The following is a 19,598-nucleotide window of genomic DNA, read 5'->3' as shown; positions in this document are numbered from 1 at the left end:
GGGAAAAAGCACTGTGATGTGTGGTCAGAGTACTCTGTACATGAGAAGGGGCTTAGGGGATGAGAGCAGAAAAGAGTCTTTAGCCTTAAGGATGGCTCTTCCTATGTCATTTCAGGATCCTCACCCCCACCCCCAATTCTAGACTATTGCTCAGTGCGCCCCAAGCTTCTGGCTGGAGGCTGAAAGGGCCCTGGGTTTCTTCTTCAAGTCCAAGTATTGCACATACAAACTGTCTGTTCTGACTCCTGTCTTTCTCATAACTGAGTGTTCCCAAGGTCAAGAATTAGACAGGAATCCCCCCCCATCTCCTTTCCTGTTTCTTTTCTTGCTTCTTTCTTTTTTATCTTTCCTCCCTTCCCTTTCATTTTTGCTTTCCTTCCTCCATCCTTTCCTCCCTCTCTCCTTCTCCTTTTTTATTTTCGAGACAGGGTCTTGCAATGTAGCCCAGATTGGCCTTAAATTTGCAGTTCTGACTCAGCCTCCTAGGAGCTGGCATTACAAGCATGTGCCACCATGCCAGCCTTGGATGCCTACTTTCTTGTTTCTATTCAGTTTTGTGTTGGTCATTTCAGACACAATAATTAAGCAAGGAAAAGAAATAATAAGAGGTATCCACACTGGAAAAACTATCTCTATTTGAGGAGGACATACTCTTTACATAAAAACTGTGAAAAACCGGGCATGGTGGCGCATGCCTTTAATCCCAGCACTCGGGAGGCAGAGGCAGGTGGATCTCTGTGAGCTCAAGGCCAGCCTGGTCTACATAGTAAGTTCCAGGACAGCTGGGGCAAACAGGGAGACCCTGTCTCAAAAAGACCTAAAAAAAAAAAAAAAAACTGTAAAGAATTTCCATCAACTTTCTCAGATTTAACAAATGAATTCCACAAAGCTGCAGGACACAGAATCAATACAAAAGCTGAATATCACAAAAAGGAGACCAGGTAGATTTACAAGAACAAATAGGAGCACATTTAACCAGACACAGGAAAAATGTGTGCACTGAGAAACCATAAAACGGAAAAGAATAAGTGACCTAAACAACCAGAAAAACCTTTAATCTTCTTCATAGGTTGGAAGATTTAATGTTAAGATAACAATCTCCAAAGAAACCTATAGGTCCAATGCAATCTCCAGTAAAATTTTAGTGACTTAAAAATGTATTTTATATTTATTTATTTATTTATTTTTGGTCTTTTTGAGACAGGGTCTCCCTGTAGCCCCAGCTGTCCTGGAACTTACTATGTAGACCAGGCTGGCCTTGAACTCACAGAGATCCGCCTGCCTCTGCCTCCCGAGTGCTGGGATTAAAGGCATGTGCCATCATGCCCAGCTATTTATATTTTTTATGTGTATTAGTGTATTTCTTGCATGTGTGCAAGTGCACCTGTGCCATGCAATGCCCAAGAAGGTTAGAAGAAGGCATCAGATCCCCTGGAACTGAAGTTACAGACAGTTGTTAGCTGCCATGTGGGTACTGGGAATCGAACTCGGGTCCTCTGCAAGAGGAGTCAGTGCTCTTAACTGCTGAGCCATCTCTCCAGCCCCACTATTAGATCTTAAAAAGGAATGAAGTACATCATTAGTCCTAGCATTGGAAGGCAAAGGCAGGCGGATATCTGTGAGATGGAGACCAACTTAGTATACATAGTGAGTTCCAAGCCATCTGGGGCTACAGGAAGACCCTGTCTTAAAAAGACCAAAGGCGTAGTGAAGCATGCCTTTAATCCCAGCACTTGGGAGGCAGAGGCAGGTGGATCTCTGTGACTTCAAGGCCATTCTGGTCTGCATAGTGAGTTCCAGGCCAGCTGGGACTACAGGAAGACTCTGCCTTAAAAACAACAACAACAACAACAACAAAAAAAACAACCCCCAAAACAAATGAAGTGTTAAAACATGTTATAATATAGATGAGCCTGGAAAAAATTATATAAGTGAAAGAAGCTACTCACAAAAGACCATACAGTGTGATTCCATTTATATGAACTATCCCAAGTAGGAGAATCCATAGAGATGAAAAGTAGAGAGAGACAGAGACTTACTGGGAAGACATTTGGTATTTACAGAATAACAGAGGTTAGGGACAGGAATCAAGCATGAGCCCACCCAGCCAGAGCAAAAGAGAAGCTGAGGAGGCAGCAGAGATTTTGGCAGGAGTCCCTTCATCACACAGGGCCATGAACTCCCCAAAGGACATGACTTTCTCACTGGCTGCTGTTGACAGCTCATTAAAAACACATTCCCTTGATATAAGAGCTAAAATGATAAAACTCTAGAAGAAAAATGCAGGCATAAGTTTTTATGACCTTGGATTAGACAACTGTTTATAATCATGATACCAAAAACATAAATTACAAAAGACAGATTACCTGGACTTGATTAAAATTAATAATTCATGCTCTGAAGAACATTAGAAAAAAAGTTAAAAGAGCCAGCATGATGAAAGAAAAATTGTCAGTAAGATCTGATACCTGCAATTTGTATTCAAAATATACAAAGAATGCCTATAACTCAACAACAAAGAGACAAATAACACTTCAAAAACAGTGAAAGGCTTGAACAGCCATGTCACTGCAGATGGACAAAATGGCCAATGAACATGTGAAGAGTGCTCAACATCACAAGTTGTTAAAAATATACACCCAAACTACAGAGAGATACCACTTCATACCCACAAGGATGGTTAGAAAGACAACAGAAAATGTTGACATGGAGAATCTAGAACCTTCATGCATTGCTGAGGGGACCTTAAAATGGTACACAGGGGAAAAGAGTGTAACAGTTCCTCAAAAAGTTAAACATAGAGTTACCACACAAACCAGCAATTCTACAACTAGGCACACACACTCAAAGAAAAACAAACTTACAACCTTCTAGATGATACTTATACACAATGACCAAAAGGCAGAAATAATCCAAATGTCTGACAGCAGATGAATGGAAAAGCAAATGTGGTATTATACAGTGGAGTAAGATTCAGTCATAAAGCGAGATAAAACACTCATACTTGCTAAAATGTGGATGAAGTCAGAAAACATGTTAAATGACAGAAATCAGATACAAAAGGCCACATATTGTATGAGCCCATTAGTGGAAACATCCAGAAGAGGCAAACCTAGAAGTCAAAAGCCAACTGGCAGCTGCCAGGGGCTGGAGTGTGGGCAGATCAAGAGAGGATTCTTTTTATAAAATTTGTTTTTATTTTATGACTGCATGTATATAAGTGCAACTGTGTTGTACAGTGCCCATGGAAGCCAGAAGAAAGCGATGGATACCCTGGAACTGGAGTTAATAGATGGTTTTTATCTGCCATAAGGGTGCTGGAATTTGAACAGTCAGTACTCTTAACTGCTGAGCCATCTCTTCAGCCCCTGAGGGGGTTCCTTTTCAGGGTAACAATTTTCACACTTGAGTTACTATATGAACCAGAAATTCTACTCCTAGGTACACTTTTTTGAGACAGGGTCTTCCAGTAGCCCCAGCTAGCCTGGAACTCACTATGTAGACCAGGCTGGCCTTGAACTCACAGAGATCCACCTGCTTCTGCCTCACAAGTGCTGGGACTAAAGGCATGCACCATCACACCTGGCCCTCCTAGGTACACTCTTAAAACATAGGAAAATGTATTTACCCATTGTGATGGTTACTTTTAATTTTGAACTCAACACAGTATAGAATCACCTAGAAAAAGAGTATCAATGGTACTGTCTACATCAGGTCAGCCTGTAGGCATGTCTTATGGGGGACAGTTTTGCTTATATTAATTGATATGAGAAGACCCAGCTCACTGTGGGCATTCCTTAGGTTTGGGTCCTGGACTGTATGAGTGGAGAAGGTGAGCTGAGTTCTAAGCATGTATGCATTCTCTCTGCTCTGGACTCTGGGTGTGATGTGACCAGCTGTTTTAGGTCTTGCTTCCTTGACTTCCCTGCTATGTTAGATTTGTGACCTGGAATTGTGAGCTAAAATAAACCCTTTCTCCCCTAAATTGCTTTTTGTCAGGGTATTTATCACAGCACCAGAAATTAAACTAAGATACAAATTTACAGATAATATTTATAATATTGTGGTGGTTTGAGTGAGAATGTCCCCCACTGGCTCTAAGTATTTGGACATTTTGTCCCCACTTGGTGGTACTTTTTTGGAAAGTTATAGGAGGCGTGGCCTTGTTGGAGGAAGTATGTCACTGGGGCGGGCTTTGAGAGTTCTTAAGCCTTGCTGGACTGCCAGTTCCTTTCGCCTTCTTGTACCTGCTTGAAGATGTGTGTTTCACTTTCTGCTCTGGCCGTCTCTACTTCCATGCCTCCCTGCCATGATGGACCCTTGCCCCCTTGGAACTGTAAGCTAAATAAACTCTTTCTTCTGTAAGTTGCTTTGGTCAGTGTTTTTAACACAGCAACAGAAAAATAACTAATACAAATACCCTAAAGATGATGGCTACACAGCTCTGTGACTATGCTAACAACTACTGACCTGTATACTTCAGGTGGGTGAATCATATAGTGTGTGACTTATAAAGCTGTTATAAAAACAAACAAACCTCAATCTTGCCTCTTGTATTCACCAAGGTTAAAGAAAAGCCAAACATGTGGAGTGAGAAGGGGCTTGGTGACACTGTCTGACACAGATGCACCTAGGTTACCTCTAAGTGTCTCTGGGCCACAAATATCCTTCACAGAGCTTTACATTTTCTGTTTTATAGACCACATCATGTTTGAGGTACTGGTGACTTTAAGCCCAGTGTCTGCTTCCATGGATACATGATGGCATTGCCAAGGGGCCATCTTTGGTCAGCTTCCTGAGCAGCGGGTGTGTCTCAATGTGGACACACAGTATCCCACCTAAGTGCTCGCATCTACATGCATAGATGTATGCACATTCATGGATGCTCCCTGACATGTCCTCACCCAAGAGCACGACCCCCAATAGTACCCAAAGTCAGCTCTAGGGCCCAGAGTGACTGATTCTCCCTCAGAAAGATGGACTGGCCAGGTGTAGTACATGCCTTTAATCCCAGCACTTGGGAGGCAGAGGCAGGCAGATCTCTATGAATTCAAGGCTAGCCTGGTCTATATAGTGAGTTCTAGGTCAGAGTCCCCCTAGTGCTAGCCTGCCTGGAAGTCACTATGTGGACCAGGTTGGCCTGGATCTCCAGAGATTCACCTGCCTCTGCCTCCTGAGGGTTGGGATTAAAGGTGCACATCACCACACCTGGCTTAATTAAATCTTTTAAAAAGAAGGGAAGACCCTGGATTGTGGCTAGCTTGGCATTGTCTGGTGCACAACCTATGCTCTTGTCTTTTATAGCAGCTCTGTATTTGCGTTGCGTTGAATGCACTTTTGTTCCCTTTAGTTCCCATTTCACCCCCTGGAGCATGGAACAGTATTACAGTGACCCAGATTTGCAGGTAGAAGATGGAGACCAAGAAAGGACTTGTCTGGGATTGTACAATTCTAAATGGCAGGGCTGGGCCTTAAGCCCATTAGAGTCCAGGGCCTGCACAGCCTAAGGCAGGTGTTTGGGAAATATGTGTTGAAGACATCATTGAACTCTACTCTCAACTCTGTGACCCACTCCTCTGAGCCTGGACAAGCCACTTCCCTCTGGTCTGTGTCAAACTCAAAGTGGGGATGGAACAGACTTTACCCGGTCCCTGGTTTAGAGAACTGAAATGTCTTCCTCAAGAATGTATGTGCACTAGGGTCTCAGGTGACCTTATTTGAAAACAGTGTGTTTGCAGATATAATTGGAGCAATGCTGAGACAAACCAAGAAATGCCTAGAGCCATCAGGAGCTGGAAGAGACCAGGAAGGAAACACTGTCCCTCTTGAGCCGTCTGAGGAAGTACAGGCCTGTCTGTACTTGAACCTTGATTTCTGGCTTCTGGGCTTGGGAACTGGAGTCAGTTTCTACTGTTTGGGGCCACTTGGTGTGTGGTCCTTTGTACAATACCAAGAGGCTAATACATTTGTCTGCTGGGTCACTCAGTGGGGAGATGTGCAGGCCACAGGGGTCAGGGTATCTACAGGGGTCCCTGAGGGTAGAGACAGGATACAGAAAGTTAGGGAAAGCTGGGAAAATAGCCGGGGTACGTGGGAAGGCTCCTTTATCTGGATTCATAGGACATTGTGAGGGGCTGTGCAAAAGTCCTCTGCCCACTCAGGCAGACCTAGTCCTGAGCCATTCCCAAGGTGTCTTCCACAATAGCCAGCATACCTACCACAGGCTCTGAGGAGACCTGCTCTACCTTTCCAGCCTCTGTGGGCTCCTAGCAGTCCTAAGCATTGCAGTGGGTGGCTGCCTCCCTCCTATCTCAGCCTATCTGCTTCTTCCCTGGGTTGCTCTGTCCTTCTCTTCTGATAGGGACAATAGTCATTCAACCTGGGGCAGGTCCTAAATCAAAGATGCTCTTAACTCAAGATCCTTAATTAATTATTTATACATGGACCCAAGGCTAGGCAAGGTCACACTCTTAAGTTTCTATGGACATGAATGTTGAGATGACTAGTCAACTAGCTGGGTAAGCACTCTAAATGGTCTCCTATGATTGGGCTTCAGTCTGTCTGTCAGATAAACAGCACTGTACCTGGTGATTCCTCCCCTGCCTAACAGGGGAGTCCCTCACCTTTTGGGGAGGAAGTCTTCATGTCTCTTACACACATAGGCCATTCCCTGGTGGTAGTGACTTATGGGATAGCCATATGACCCTGGTCCCACTGTCTATAGTCTGCTCTCAAGTTATGTCAGTATTTGAGTCCTGGGGGTGGGGGTATGACTGTGTAGCAGACATGGGAGTGGAGGGCATCCTGCTTTAATCCCCACAGCCATGATTTCAGAGAAGGTAATAAGAGACCTAGCAGACTGGGAGATCCCAGTGCTCCCAAAGCAGAAAGGTACCCAGCCACATCTCCAGACAAGGACTGGCTTCCTTGGGACAGCTGTTCTCTCCTGGACAAGTTTCTCCACATCTCTGAGCTTCTTCCTTTGTAAAGAGGAAGAACATTACTAGCTCTGCAGGTCATCAGGTGAGGGTTATGGATGGCTGTGGGCACTTAGTGAGTGGACATACAAGGATTCAGGAGTGGCAAGGGCTCCAGTCTATGCAGCAACCCCACACAGCATTACAGTACTTCCATGTATATGCTCAGGGAAAGACTAGTAGAGGAATCAGTGGAAGTCTAATCCCCACTGTCACCAGGAACTCTGGAGCTGGTGTCCCCTGCTTTCCCCTAGGAAAGCCAGCCCTCCAGGGGGGGCTCTACTGGCCATAGCAATGGAAGGAGCAATATGCCCTGGCATAGTCGTGGTTCAGTCACGTAACAGCAGAGCAAGCTCTCCTCAGCTCATTCTAAGCTCTGCCCAAACAAGAAGCCATCCCCACATCCCTGTCAATACCATTTCAAAACAGTGTGTGGGAGACCTGGGTCAGCACCCTGGGACTGCTGAAGAAGGAAGGCTGCCAAGAGAGAAAATCCCATAGGCAGGGGCTCTTAGAGCTGTCCAGGGGCCACTCCAAGGGCTTGCTGAGCACCTCCTAGGGGACTGCCCAGGCAGTGCAGTGATTTCCCCTAGCCTTGACACCATGTATATGGAATGCTGCTCAGGCAGGGGAGGCACTCTGACTCGCCAGCTTGGTCTCCTTTTCCATAGCCTGTCCCAGCTGCTACCAGCACAGCCTCCTTGCTATTCTTTCCAGGGAAATGCAGCTGTTTCCAAATGCACAGAACATGCAGGCTTCCAGAGTATCTGCCTGGGGTGAACTCAGATCTGTCTCCCATTTTGCAGCTCTTGCTGCTCCTGCCTGGATTTCATTTGGTGCATCCATAGTCTCCCCAGACACACTGAAGATGCTTTGTTCACCTCTGAAATAATCTTTACACAGGCAGGGACAGAAAGCCTGGTGAGTTCAACTTATCATCATAACAGTATCATCATAACAGTATAATTGTGGCATGACTGGCACAGTGAACTGTGCATATGCCCAGGTACAGTCTGTGATTATGACATGTGTTCACCTTGCAGTGGCACAGCGCCCCCCCCCCCATCCCCCGCAGGAACTCTGGATCCATAGGCTCAGAAGACAAAGCTCAGAGTAAGAGCAGAGAGAGTGAACAGAGCAGCAGACAGGCAGGGGCTAGGAAGAAGCATCCATAGGCCCCAGAACAGCAGAGAATGCTAGGTACAAAAATGATCTACTGGTCACATGAGATGATTAGGACCTCCAAAGATAGAAATCTGGTGATGAGAGGGTGTCTTAGAAACAGGAAGGACACAGGCATCTGGGTTCCAGCCCCCACATCCAGTGGCCTGAGCTGGCCTCTGCTGTACTACCTATCCCTCTCCCAGTCCCGTCAGGACCCTCTGGGAGGAGGCTGCATGATAAGAGGAGCAAAGCAGTCCTCTGAGCATGACTGAGGACTCCTCAGAACACTGTCTCCCTCCCTGTTCTGAATTAGCAGGCTTCCCTGGCCTTTCCCATTGTCCCTTACATCCCTGCCTGCCATGGCTCCCCTCACCTCTGAGACTGGTAGTGGCTTCTCCCTGACCCCACCAAAATTCCCAGAGCCTTCCAGGACCAGACAGGTCACTTGGGAGCCAGGGGAGCTAAGCTGCAACTCTGGTTCAATTTTTCCATCTATAAAAGAGGAAATTGATTTTGAGATCCTTTCCAGGGCAATGCAGTTTATGAACAGGCTTGTGTTACAAATAAACTGAACAAGCAGAGAGGTGTGTCTCACCCTGTAAGCCTCTCTCAAGTTGATGAGAACCGGGGTAAGATTGTATGTGTCATGTAGGTACATTATATGTGTGCATATTTGTACACAAACGTACACACATCAGTGTATACACTAACCACACTCCTCAGCCACCCCTCTGGGCATGCTAGCGCTTGGCCCATAAATGCTTCACCTGAAAACATCTGAATGGTTCATTTTTCTATCTTGTGTACACACTAGCTTACTGAAAAGCAGCACAAGGAAAGACCCTGGAAATTCATAGCACTAGAGACAGGTAACAACCAGTACTTAGAGGCTGCACTGACTTAGCTGAGAAGGACACTCATGTGGTGTGGACACTCATGATCTGTAAGATTTAACAGGCCAAAATTCATCAAAAGACACTGTACATGCTGGTCCAGTAGACCAAGTAGAATGGATGTAAGTCTGAGCATGGGTAACTTCACAATTATATTGATCAGAAGCATAAGGACATTTTCTGGGAAATGGCAAGTGTTTGGAGTTAGAAATGACTCCATGCTTGAGAAATGCTTTGGAGCATCCCAGTAGTTGAAGGTCTGTGCTGCCAGACTTTGGCTGTCTACCTCGGGAGGCCATGTGCAACTGGGTGTTGCCTGCCATGGCCAAGGCTCACCACTAGAGTGAGAACTGAGAAGCAGGACAAATGATAACTCAGGAGATGAGTCTGGTCCTTGAACAGGCTGAGCATTTCCAGAGTGCTCAGAGCTAGGACCCGATTTAAGCTCTTCCTCTCCCTGCTCTCTAGAAATAATTAAGGGGTAAGTGGTTCAAGAGGAAATTGAGTGGTGCTTCTGAAGCAGCTCAGAGCAAACAGCCCTCCCAGAGAGGCTGGGGGCACTTCCTGTTCTCTTCCCAGCCACCACCACCCCTGTGGGAGTTTTGCTCAACTATAGTGGCTTCATAGAGCTCATACTAGACTACAGCTGGGCCCCTAGAAAGATGAGAGCCCATGAGAACCCCAAAATGAGGTAGAGGTCCTGTGGGCTGCAGCCTGCCCCTGGTCCCATGAGGGCTTAGGGTGACATAATGACTAGGAAGCTACACAGAAAGAGGCCAGTCAGATACAGGCCCCACTGGGTAATAGGGATTAGAGGTTCTGATATTCCTAGAGGAGCCAGAGCCAGGCCAAGAGCCTCTACTCCTCATAATTGGAATAGAGATCCTAAGTCCTCAGTATGGAGGAAAATCTCCAGGCTTGGCTAGGGAGAATGCTAGCCGGAGAATTGGGATGGAAAGTTCTATAGAGCAAGGACCTTAGCCAGTACTTCAGCAGTGTGGGAAGTGGGAGGGTCTGGTGTCTGGGCTGGAAGCAACCTAGATGGTAGGATCCTGTGTTCTCAGTTGATCAAGCACTGAGGACGGAACCCAGCAGTGTTTCCGGGTTATGACTAAACCAGCCTAGTGTCTGACCCTGGGAGCCAGGCTGTGTGTACCTGGACAAGTTAGTAACCTCTCTGGCCTCACACCTCCCTATCTTAAATGGGGTATTAGGCCCAAATGTGTCTCCTCTAATTCCTATATAGAAGTTCTAACTCCCAGCATGATAGTCTACAGAGACTGGAGATTTGGGAAGTGCTTAGATTTAGATGGGATCATGAGGATTAAAGTACTTATAAGAAGAAGAAAGAATAGCAGCACACTGTTTGCTCCAATGTGAAGACATGTGCAACCCAGGAAGACAAGCCTCATCAGAAACCCACTCTGCCACACCTTGGTCTGGGATGAAGCCTCCAAAGCAGTAAGGAAGAGTCCCTGATACTTAAGACTCTGATGTTTAAGCTGCAGGCCAGGGCACTTTGTGATGGGAACATGAACTAAAACTTGAGATAACAGCTGATCATTGAGGTGATGTATGCTAAAGGCGAGGAGGGTGTTAGTATTATGGATGCAGGCAATACAGTGGTGTTGAGATAATACAATTCCACAGGAACCCACAGCACATCCCTGTGTATCTGGCATCATGCTTCCGGAAGCCAGATGTGCAGCAGATGCTGATCAGCAATCCATGGGCAGGTACTGAGCAGTGCAGGCTGGGACCCAACCTGACTCAACATTGCACAGCTGTTCCACTAGACTCACCTGTATCATGTACAGCTGGGCAATGCGGTACTCTTCCACAGTCATTGGCAGGGGAATTCGATATTCCTTTATGATCATCTTGGAGTCCACACCTTCCCGACGACAGGCAACTGTGTGTTTCTGGGGACTTCTAGGCGAGAGTCCTTAAATAACCATGACAGAATTCAACGAGGACCCTTGAGAGAGAGAGACGGAGAGGATAGGCTAATCAAATCACTTTCTGTAATAGCTGGTAGGTGTGGTAGCAGAGGAAAGCCCAGGTCTAAATCCGAGGCTAGAATTTTGGTCTCAACACTGGTGAGCCAAGAGTGACCTCTCATTCCTCCCCTCTCTGGCCTGTTTCCTTGTTTGCTAAGCAATCTTGAAGTGCTGCTGGAAGGACTAAGTGAGAGGCTGTGTGTGTGAACTCTATGTCAACAGTCTCCGGGAAGTGAAGGAGAGTCAGCCTGCTCCCAAGCCCAGGAAGGGCACTGTGCTCCTGCCTTGCTTGCCACCCCTCATTTTCTCATATTATTTTAGTAGGCCCTGTGATATAGCATAACAGATGGCCGATGGCTGGTCAAGGGAAAGAAAGAGGGACAAACAAGTGATGCAAAGCAGATGTGAATAAAAACTTAGTAGGTGGAACCTTTGGTGTGGAACAGTCAGTAAGGTTCACAACCCCAGGTATGGTGGCACCCTTGTGTCCTAGAAGTTTGGTGTCAGTTCTATCTGAAAATATGTTTCCTGGCACCTGTTCTATTGTTGACATTGAAGTTAGCAGAGATAAACAGATAAATCAAACTTCTTTTTCTTTGATATAGGGGCTCACTATGTAGCCCAGGCTGGCCTCAGATCCACAAGCCTGCTGTCTCAGGCTCCCAAGTTCTAGGATGACAGATATGCCACTATGCCCGACACTTCTTTTCAAGGTGACAAAGAATATATTTGATGAAGATTTGCCCATAAAGCCATCAAACTCAAAAGCCTGAAGGAGGCACACTGTGAGCTCAGGAGATGAAATCACCCACACCCATTGTATCTTAGCTTTCCCGAGTAGTGGCAGTTGCCTTTGGAGGGTCACTGCTGTTAAGTGGGAGCTGAATACAGGTTTCTGAGATAGAGAGTGGAAGGGCAGGACCATTCCAGGGATGGCAGTCAGGGTTCATGGTGATCTGGGGCAGGGCATTGGCTAAGCAGTAAGGGTGATTCAGGGCACCAAGGCTGACCAAGCACATAAACATTACCATGGCACTACAGCATGTGAGGATGCTGAAGTGGGACCAAGAAAACCCTTGGAAGATCAGGCTATAGTGCTGAAAGAAACCCTTTACAACAATTAGTGAGAAAGCCCTATAAACAGCCAAAGAAGGTGCCTGTTTATTCCATCCTGTTTACTTTATCACAGCAGGTAGGACCGTCACCCCAAAGCCCATGGGACCCCAACCGAAGTTCCCACATTCGGTTGCTTTATACTTTACATGAAGATTCTTTCTGATAATCAGGGCTCATCTACCTTACATATCCTGTGAAGCTGCACCCACATTCACTGGCCACAGAGAAGACAAGGCTTGGATCTGCACACAATCTGACCCCAGCTACCCCTGGGAACTCTGACCATTGTGAACTGAAGCGACATTACCTGGACACAGGGCCCCTATGGCTCCCCTCCTGGGAACTCCTGTCCTCTTATCTCCTCCCTGGAGTGTTGGTCATGTGGGGACCTTCTCTCTCAGGCAACCTGTTCAAGTGCTGCTGGACAAAGCGTCTGCGATAGCTGCCCAATGTCCTGTCTGTCCCTTGATCAGCCCTGAATCCCTGAGTTTATCAAGGACCAGATCTCACCAACAGGATCACAGTACATGGGTTTAGGTTTGAGTAGAAGAGGCTAAGGCAGGGGGCTGCCCTTGTGGACTTCTTTTCTCATCTGTCTAGGTCTGACACTGCTTATCCAGGTCCACATGCTCTGTTCCAGTCCAGCTGAAATTAAGGCTATGAAGGAGATAAGGAACCACCCTCTGTTTTCAGGCTACACCTTGTCCCATGAGAGGGTGGGAAAAAAGAGCCCTGTTCAGACAAAGTGGCAAGGAATCTAAATCTGACACCTGGTTGGACTTCCAAATGGATAAAAGGATGGAACTCAGAAAGTTGAGTATGGAAACTCCTTTACACATACAAAGGGGAGAGACACCTGTGCTTGGGAGAAGTTGGATGAAATCAGGGGTAGACATGGGAAAGGGAAACCAGGGTACTCTAAAGCTTTTCCATGTGGCTCTTCAATGAAACCCCAGAACTGCCTGGCTTGGAAGGATCTACGGAAGTCCTTGCAGAGAAGTGTCATGTGGCACCTACATTCACATCTGTGGGGTCTCTGGTGTTTCTTCATTGCACTGGGGTAAAGGCACTGTCCCTGTATCAGTCACATTTTATCATCTGGATCATGGATGTCAAACTCATTCTCTAGGTGTTCTTTAGACCCTGAGCAGTATAAGCTGACTACCTTTTCAATATCTTAACCACTTGGTGGAAAATGTGGCCCACGTGTGGCTGCAGGCTTATGGACTAGGGGCAAGAAAGGGCCTATGGGCCTGGATTAAGCATGTTCCTTAAAGGTCTTGGCCCATCAAATTGTCCAGGGATGAAATCTCAGAGCCTGGGCCAGCATGCAGACACCAACTTGCATCTCAGCTTTCAGAGGCTCTGTGAGACAAGCTGCCAGGTAAGCTGTAACTACATGGATGAGGTCTACCCTTCCATGTACAGGCTGACAGAGATATGGTGTAGACATTAAGCCAAAGGTTTCTGGGTATCTCCCACTACCAAAATGAGCTGGGTTAGCAGCAAAGCTTAGTCAAAAGAGCAAAAGAGCATTCTGAGGACCATCAGACAATGAAGGGCGAGGCTGCAACTCCATCTCAGGCTGGATGAAGAATAGGGACTGTGTTCTGCCCACGAGGTTCTATGGAGGACAGGAGGTAGACGGGCAGAGACACAGACAGATGGAAGGGACAAATAGCTTAGTACTGTTAACTACCAGGTGCACAGAGACCAACAGCAACAAAGAGGACTCAACTCCAAGACTGACAAAATGTGACAGGTGTGTGTTTGGAGTTCCCTCTGAGATCTGACTGAAAAACTTGACACTCTATTTCCTAGCTATTTGGATTCCTGGAAAAAGCTGCTGAGTCTCAGTCTCTCCATATATGAAGTATGACTGAGGCCATCTGACTTCCAGAATTATTATAAGTTGTCACTAGAATAAAGTAAGATCAGAGGAGGGGCCCCAGGTGCTATGAGACTTGGGAAAGGTTTTACAAAGGGGGATCTGGACTCACGAAACCCATGTGATTCTGCTTGGCAGAGCTGGGAGTGAGAGAGAGGACACACTTTAGGCAAAGGGACAGCATGAACAAAGCAGACTTGTGGTACATCATCAGAGTGTCCTCCCATGGACATGTCACCAGCACCACCATGTGGTGTTCTGGAGAGGTAGGATAGCTATGCCCAACCACGCACAAGCCTGTGAAAGTCAGTTCCTAGCAGGGGACAGAGCAGGGTGAGCTAATACTGTTATTGACTTCTAGGAGTGCCCTCCAACTTGGGGGAGGTGTGAAGAAAAGTTACACACCAAACAAAGAGTGACTATCAGGAGTCAGGCTACACTCATTTGCCCTCTGAAGGCCTATGCTTACCCTATGCCCACTGGAGCTCCTTCTTGGTGTGCCTTGAGAGTTCAGCACTTTCTTGGGGCATCCCCAGAAGAGGAGTGGGAATAAGAAAGTGGACCCAGTGAGTTCTTTGTTTTTCTAGTGCTAGAGATAGGCCCTAGGCCTTGCACATGGTGGACAAGTGCTCTACCACTGAGCTGTATCTCCAGCGCTAGACCCAGTGACTTCTGAGTGCTGGCCACATTGGAGTCTTTCTAGGAGCTCACACTGACAGCACATTTAACATCCTGTCTGGCCATACCCTTCCCTTTTCTTATACAGAAGGATGACAAGCCTGTTTTTTCCTAGTCATACCCACACTGTGCACCTGGTGTCCTTCTAAAGATGCCAGTACAAGTGTTTTGGCTCCACTGTAAGCCTCCTAGCAGTCACACAGCTGATAAATGAGGAAGTCATTGACAGCCCAGACTCCAGACTGTGAAGCTCCAGCCAGATCCCAGGACATCTGAGATGGAAGGAAGGAGTATGCTGAGAGGTAATATATGCTACCCAGATCCTCAGGAAACATTCCTCCTCAAAGTCACAGCTATTACCCTCTCATTGGGATGATAAACTCTAAGGCTAGAGATGTACCCTGAGGGATTAGTTGTTTTTGTTTAGCTTTTACGTGTGTGTGTGTGTATGTGTGTGTGTGTGTACCTATGTGGGCAAATGTATGCCACAGTGTGTATGTGGAGGTCAGAAGACAACTTGTGGAAGTCACCTCCTTCTACTATATAGGTCCCATAGCTCAAACTCAGGTCGTCAAGCATGGCAGCAAGTGCCTTCACCTGCTGAGCTATCTCACTGGCTCACATTTTACTTTTTATTAAAGTATTATATAAAAAGATGCATCTATTATAAGTAGAAATTTTCAGTGAATTCACCCATATGGTTAACACCCACATCATGAAGTAGAATGCTGGTGCTCCCAGAGAGCTCCCGACTAGCCTGCTAAGAAATGGAAACAACTTAAATGCCCCTCAACTGATGAATGGATAATGAAAATGTGATACATTTACACAATGGAGTTCTACTCAGTGGTGAAGAAAAACAAAATCATGAAATTTTCAGGTAAATGGATGGAACTAGAAACTGTCATACTATGTGAAGTAACACAGAATTAGAAAAACAAGCAACATGTTTTCTCTCATTTGTAGATCTTAGCTCCAAATTCTTAGATGTGATTATATATCCTTATGTAACCACAGGAGCCAGGAAAATGGAAAGGACCATGGAGATAAAGGGGAAGAAGAAGCTCTGGAGAGGGGAACAGTGAGAGACAAGTGTTATCAAGGGGGAAATGGGAGGGACACTTTAACTGGGGAGGGAGGAAGGAGGATTATACAGGGAAGGAGAGAGGAGATATAAATAATGCTTAGGTGGTGTGAAAAAACAGATGGAAATGTATTAATTCAAAATCCTACTGAAAAATACACATTATCTATCTATCTATCTATCTATCTATCTATCTATCTATCTATCTATCTATCTAAATGAGTGTACGTGTATAGGCTATATAACAAAAAACATAGTACCACGTAGGGGAAACCTCCCTTTGAGTTGTTGGTCAAGGTAGTACAAGAGACTCCCAACATAACTCAGGCTATTGCCACAGCCTTTGATTGCCTTCCAGACCCTATTGTTGAAAACAGGACATACTTCAGACTTGGAGTAATAGAGTTGGAACTGATTTGGTAGCCTCCTCCCCAAAGACTAGCTACCATAGTATCAGAGGACACTATGCAATCTGCCAAGAGAGAAAACTAATCCGATTCCATCCAACTGTAAAGTCTATGAACCACGATGATCAGCCTAGCAAATAATTATCTTGGGGGTAATTAACAGCTGTCTAATTGGACTTAAGGCCTGCTCAATGGGAGGGAACTCATGTGTGGTACTGTAAACAGCCAAATAAACAGGGCAATAAGAAGTCATAGATCCTAGAGAAAAACCTACTTTTTTTCCTTTTGTCTTATTGAGACAGGGTCTCTCTGTAGCTCCAGCTGGTCTGGAACTCACTATGTAGACCAAACTGGCCTCAAACTCACAGAGATCCACCCACCTCTGCCTCCTGAGTGCTGGGATTAAAGGTATGTACCACCACACCCAGCTAGAAAAATCTATTTTTATCACATGCCTAGACTAATATAATTTCTTACTGTATTCCAAATATGTATCCTTATATTTACAGGTACAATATTTATATTGTACCTCTTACAACTCATCGAAGGTTTTTTTTGTTTTTTTGCAATAAAAATATGGAGGCTATTACAAATTTCTACATTTGGTTAAATGCAGAGAAAAAATGTCTGTGAGGTACCCAATCCTAAGTGATACATCTATATACAACTTCTACACCTAAGGCTCAGGGAACATAGCAGAACTTGGGGAAAAAGGAGTATTAATGAATCTCTCAACTCTCACCAGTTTCCTCATACAACAGATGGTAATTAACTCAGAAAGCAACAACCAGCTAAAGTGCAGCGAATAAGAGACTACAGAGTGCTTATTCCCGAATAGGACTCCTATATCAAACCTCTGCCACTCAAGGCTCAGGAATCACTGTGGAAGAGGGGATGGAAAGATTTTAAGGGACAGAGGTGGCTGATGACCACAAGGACACAGACAGCTGAGCAGTTACTCATATGAACTTACAGCAATGGTAATAGCATACACAAGACTCATACAAGCTCAAGTCAAACAAAAATCTAGCATAGAAGTAGGTAAGTGGGTAAAAATCCCAACCTTAGCTGAGGAACTCTTGGCAACCAATAACTACGGGAAAGGGAAAGCTGGTTTTCTCTAAAGATGTGAGACCAGACAGGTTAACCAGGCTCCAGTGGATGGATACACACTGAAGGATATTTGAGGACATAAACTTGGCTTGATAGGCCTTAACATATAAGACAGAGTTCATGAAATCAAGTGGGGGTGCTATAACATGGGTGCAGATAGGGAAGGGGGTCTAAATAGGATCAAAATATATTGTATGAAATTCACAAAAATTCAATTAAAATTATTTGTTTAAAAAAAAGGATAATACTGGGAGTTGAAGATATAGGTCAGTAGGAGTACACAGACCATGGGTTTAATTCTGAGCAACATGAATTGAAAAAAAGAAATAGAATATTGGGGCTGGGGTGTTGCTCAGTAGTAGAACACTTGTTTAACGTGCACAGGGCCTGCTTCAGTACTACAACAAAACAACCCCCAACTTCCCCTATGTCTTTTGAAATGTTACAACCCCCACTTCAACCAGGGTATTTCTATATATATTAGGTTGAAGCTTATGAATTGTCAGTATTCACTGTCTTTGACCTACTGAATGAGTGACTTCATGTAGAGGCATATAGCATGGGTTCTTTTGTGTTTGGCGTCTTGTGATCAACATGTTTGTGGGATACATACAAATCACTGTTGTAAACTGTTCATTCTTGTTGCCATAGAGTATCCCTTTGAGCATCTGGGTAATTTCAGGTTTGGGACTTGTCTTAGTTTGTTTCTTCATTGCTGTGACAAAACACTCTGACCAGTACCAACTTGGGGAGGAAAGGGTTCATTCAGCTTACATCTCCCAAGTCGCAGTTCATCAGGGAGCCCAAGGAAGGAACTCAGGGCAGGAACCTGGAAGCAGGAGCTGGAGCACAGGCCATGGAGGAATGCTGCTTACTGGCTTGCTTCCTTGGCCCCTGCTCAGCCTGCTTTCTTATGCAACACAGGCCCACCTGCCCAGGGGTGGCACCACCCACAGTGGGCTGGGCCCTCCAACATCACTTATCAAGAAGATGCCCTCAGACATGGCCACAGGCCAGTCCAATAAAAGCAATTCCCCAATTGAGGCTCCCTCAACCCAGGTGTGTCAAGTTGACACTAAAGCTAGCCAGCACAGGACTGACACGAAGAAAGCCACTGTGGATTACTGAGTTCATATAGAGATGCAATTTTAGATGATGGAATGGGAGAGGTATACTGGAGAAATCATGGTGGTCAACATTTTCTATGACAAATCCAGTTTCCAGCTAAAGGAGATACTAAGAGTGAAGTGAGGCCTAGGAGGCAGAAGAGACAGCAAGGAATGGATCATAATATAGATGGCCAAGGCCTACAGAGCTTTGGTATGAGCTGCAATGCCTTCATAAACCCTGACAGAGATACAATTCCTAGACAAAAGATAAGGGGAAAGGTCTTCCTAACAACATACCCTAAATGCAGATTATTCCAGATCATTCTCCCTATCTCCACACCTCAAAAGGTAGCTAAAGAATCATCATCCAGGCCGGGTGTGGTGGCGTACGCCTTTAATCCCAGCACTTGGGAGGCAGAGGCAGGCGGATCTCTGTGAGTTCAAGGCCAGCCTGGTCTACATGAGTTCCAGGCCAGCTGGAGCTACAGGGAACCCTGTCTCAAAAAGACCAAAAAAAAAAAAAGTTAAAAAAAAATCATCATCCAAAGGCAACCCATAGAATAGATCCTGTGCATGAAGGGAGGACAGATAATGAACAGACAATGCAAGATAGAAATGCAGAGAGACAGTAGACTTAAGAGTTCTCCCTAGACTCAAGGAAGTTGAGTAGATAAAAATTTCTACAGCTGGAGAGATGGGTCAGTAGTTAAGAGCACTAACTGCTCTTGCAGAGGACCAGGGTTCAATTTTCAGCACCCACGTGGGGGCTAGGAACCGTCCTTAACTCCAGTTCTAGGGAAATTGAAGCTCTCTTCTGACCTCTGCGGCATTGCACGACACGGGTGCACTCACATACATGCAGGCAATACACTCATATACATAAAATTAAAAAAAAATAGAATGTTTAAAAAAAAAATCTCTAAAAGTTGATGTGCGTTAGGGGGATGGAAGCAAAGACAAAAACAGCGTACGTGCTGCTAAAGTGGCACATGGGACACAGACAAAGAGAAATTATTTAACAGTTGAAAGAAATGAAAGCTGAAAGCTGAGCTGAGTGCAAGGGGAAAGGAAAAGAAAAAAATACTGCATGTGTTTTTTTAAAATTATTTCTTTAATAACCACATTCTTAGAAGAAGCATTTCACTACATCAGCATTGATATTCAATAAA

The 19,598-nt window shown here is 45.4% G+C and overlaps 1 protein-coding gene across 12 annotated transcripts in view; it reads right to left on the bottom strand.

Moving 5' to 3' along the window:
* The window catches only part of Pitpnm2 (phosphatidylinositol transfer protein membrane associated 2), a 162,546-nt gene that overhangs the window by 26,082 nt on the left and 116,866 nt on the right, over positions 1-19,598 (bottom strand). For all 12 annotated transcript variants that reach the window (XM_029566544.1, XM_029566542.1, XM_029566553.1 and 9 more), the window contains one exon: positions 10,837-11,012. In XM_029566544.1, the coding sequence (XP_029422404.1) occupies positions 10,837-10,914 (78 nt within the window). In that variant the 5' untranslated portion in view covers positions 10,915-11,012. The remainder of the gene's footprint in view (positions 1-10,836; positions 11,013-19,598) is intronic.

The sequence above is a fragment of the Nannospalax galili genome, unplaced genomic scaffold (genome assembly GCF_000622305.1).
Source record: "Nannospalax galili isolate Female #2095 unplaced genomic scaffold, S.galili_v1.0 scaffold218, whole genome shotgun sequence".
NCBI classification, from domain to species: Eukaryota; Metazoa; Chordata; class Mammalia; order Rodentia; family Spalacidae; genus Nannospalax; species Nannospalax galili.
The sequence above is the reverse complement of the archived record's forward strand: the minus strand, read 5'-3'. Positions and strand labels throughout refer to the sequence as shown.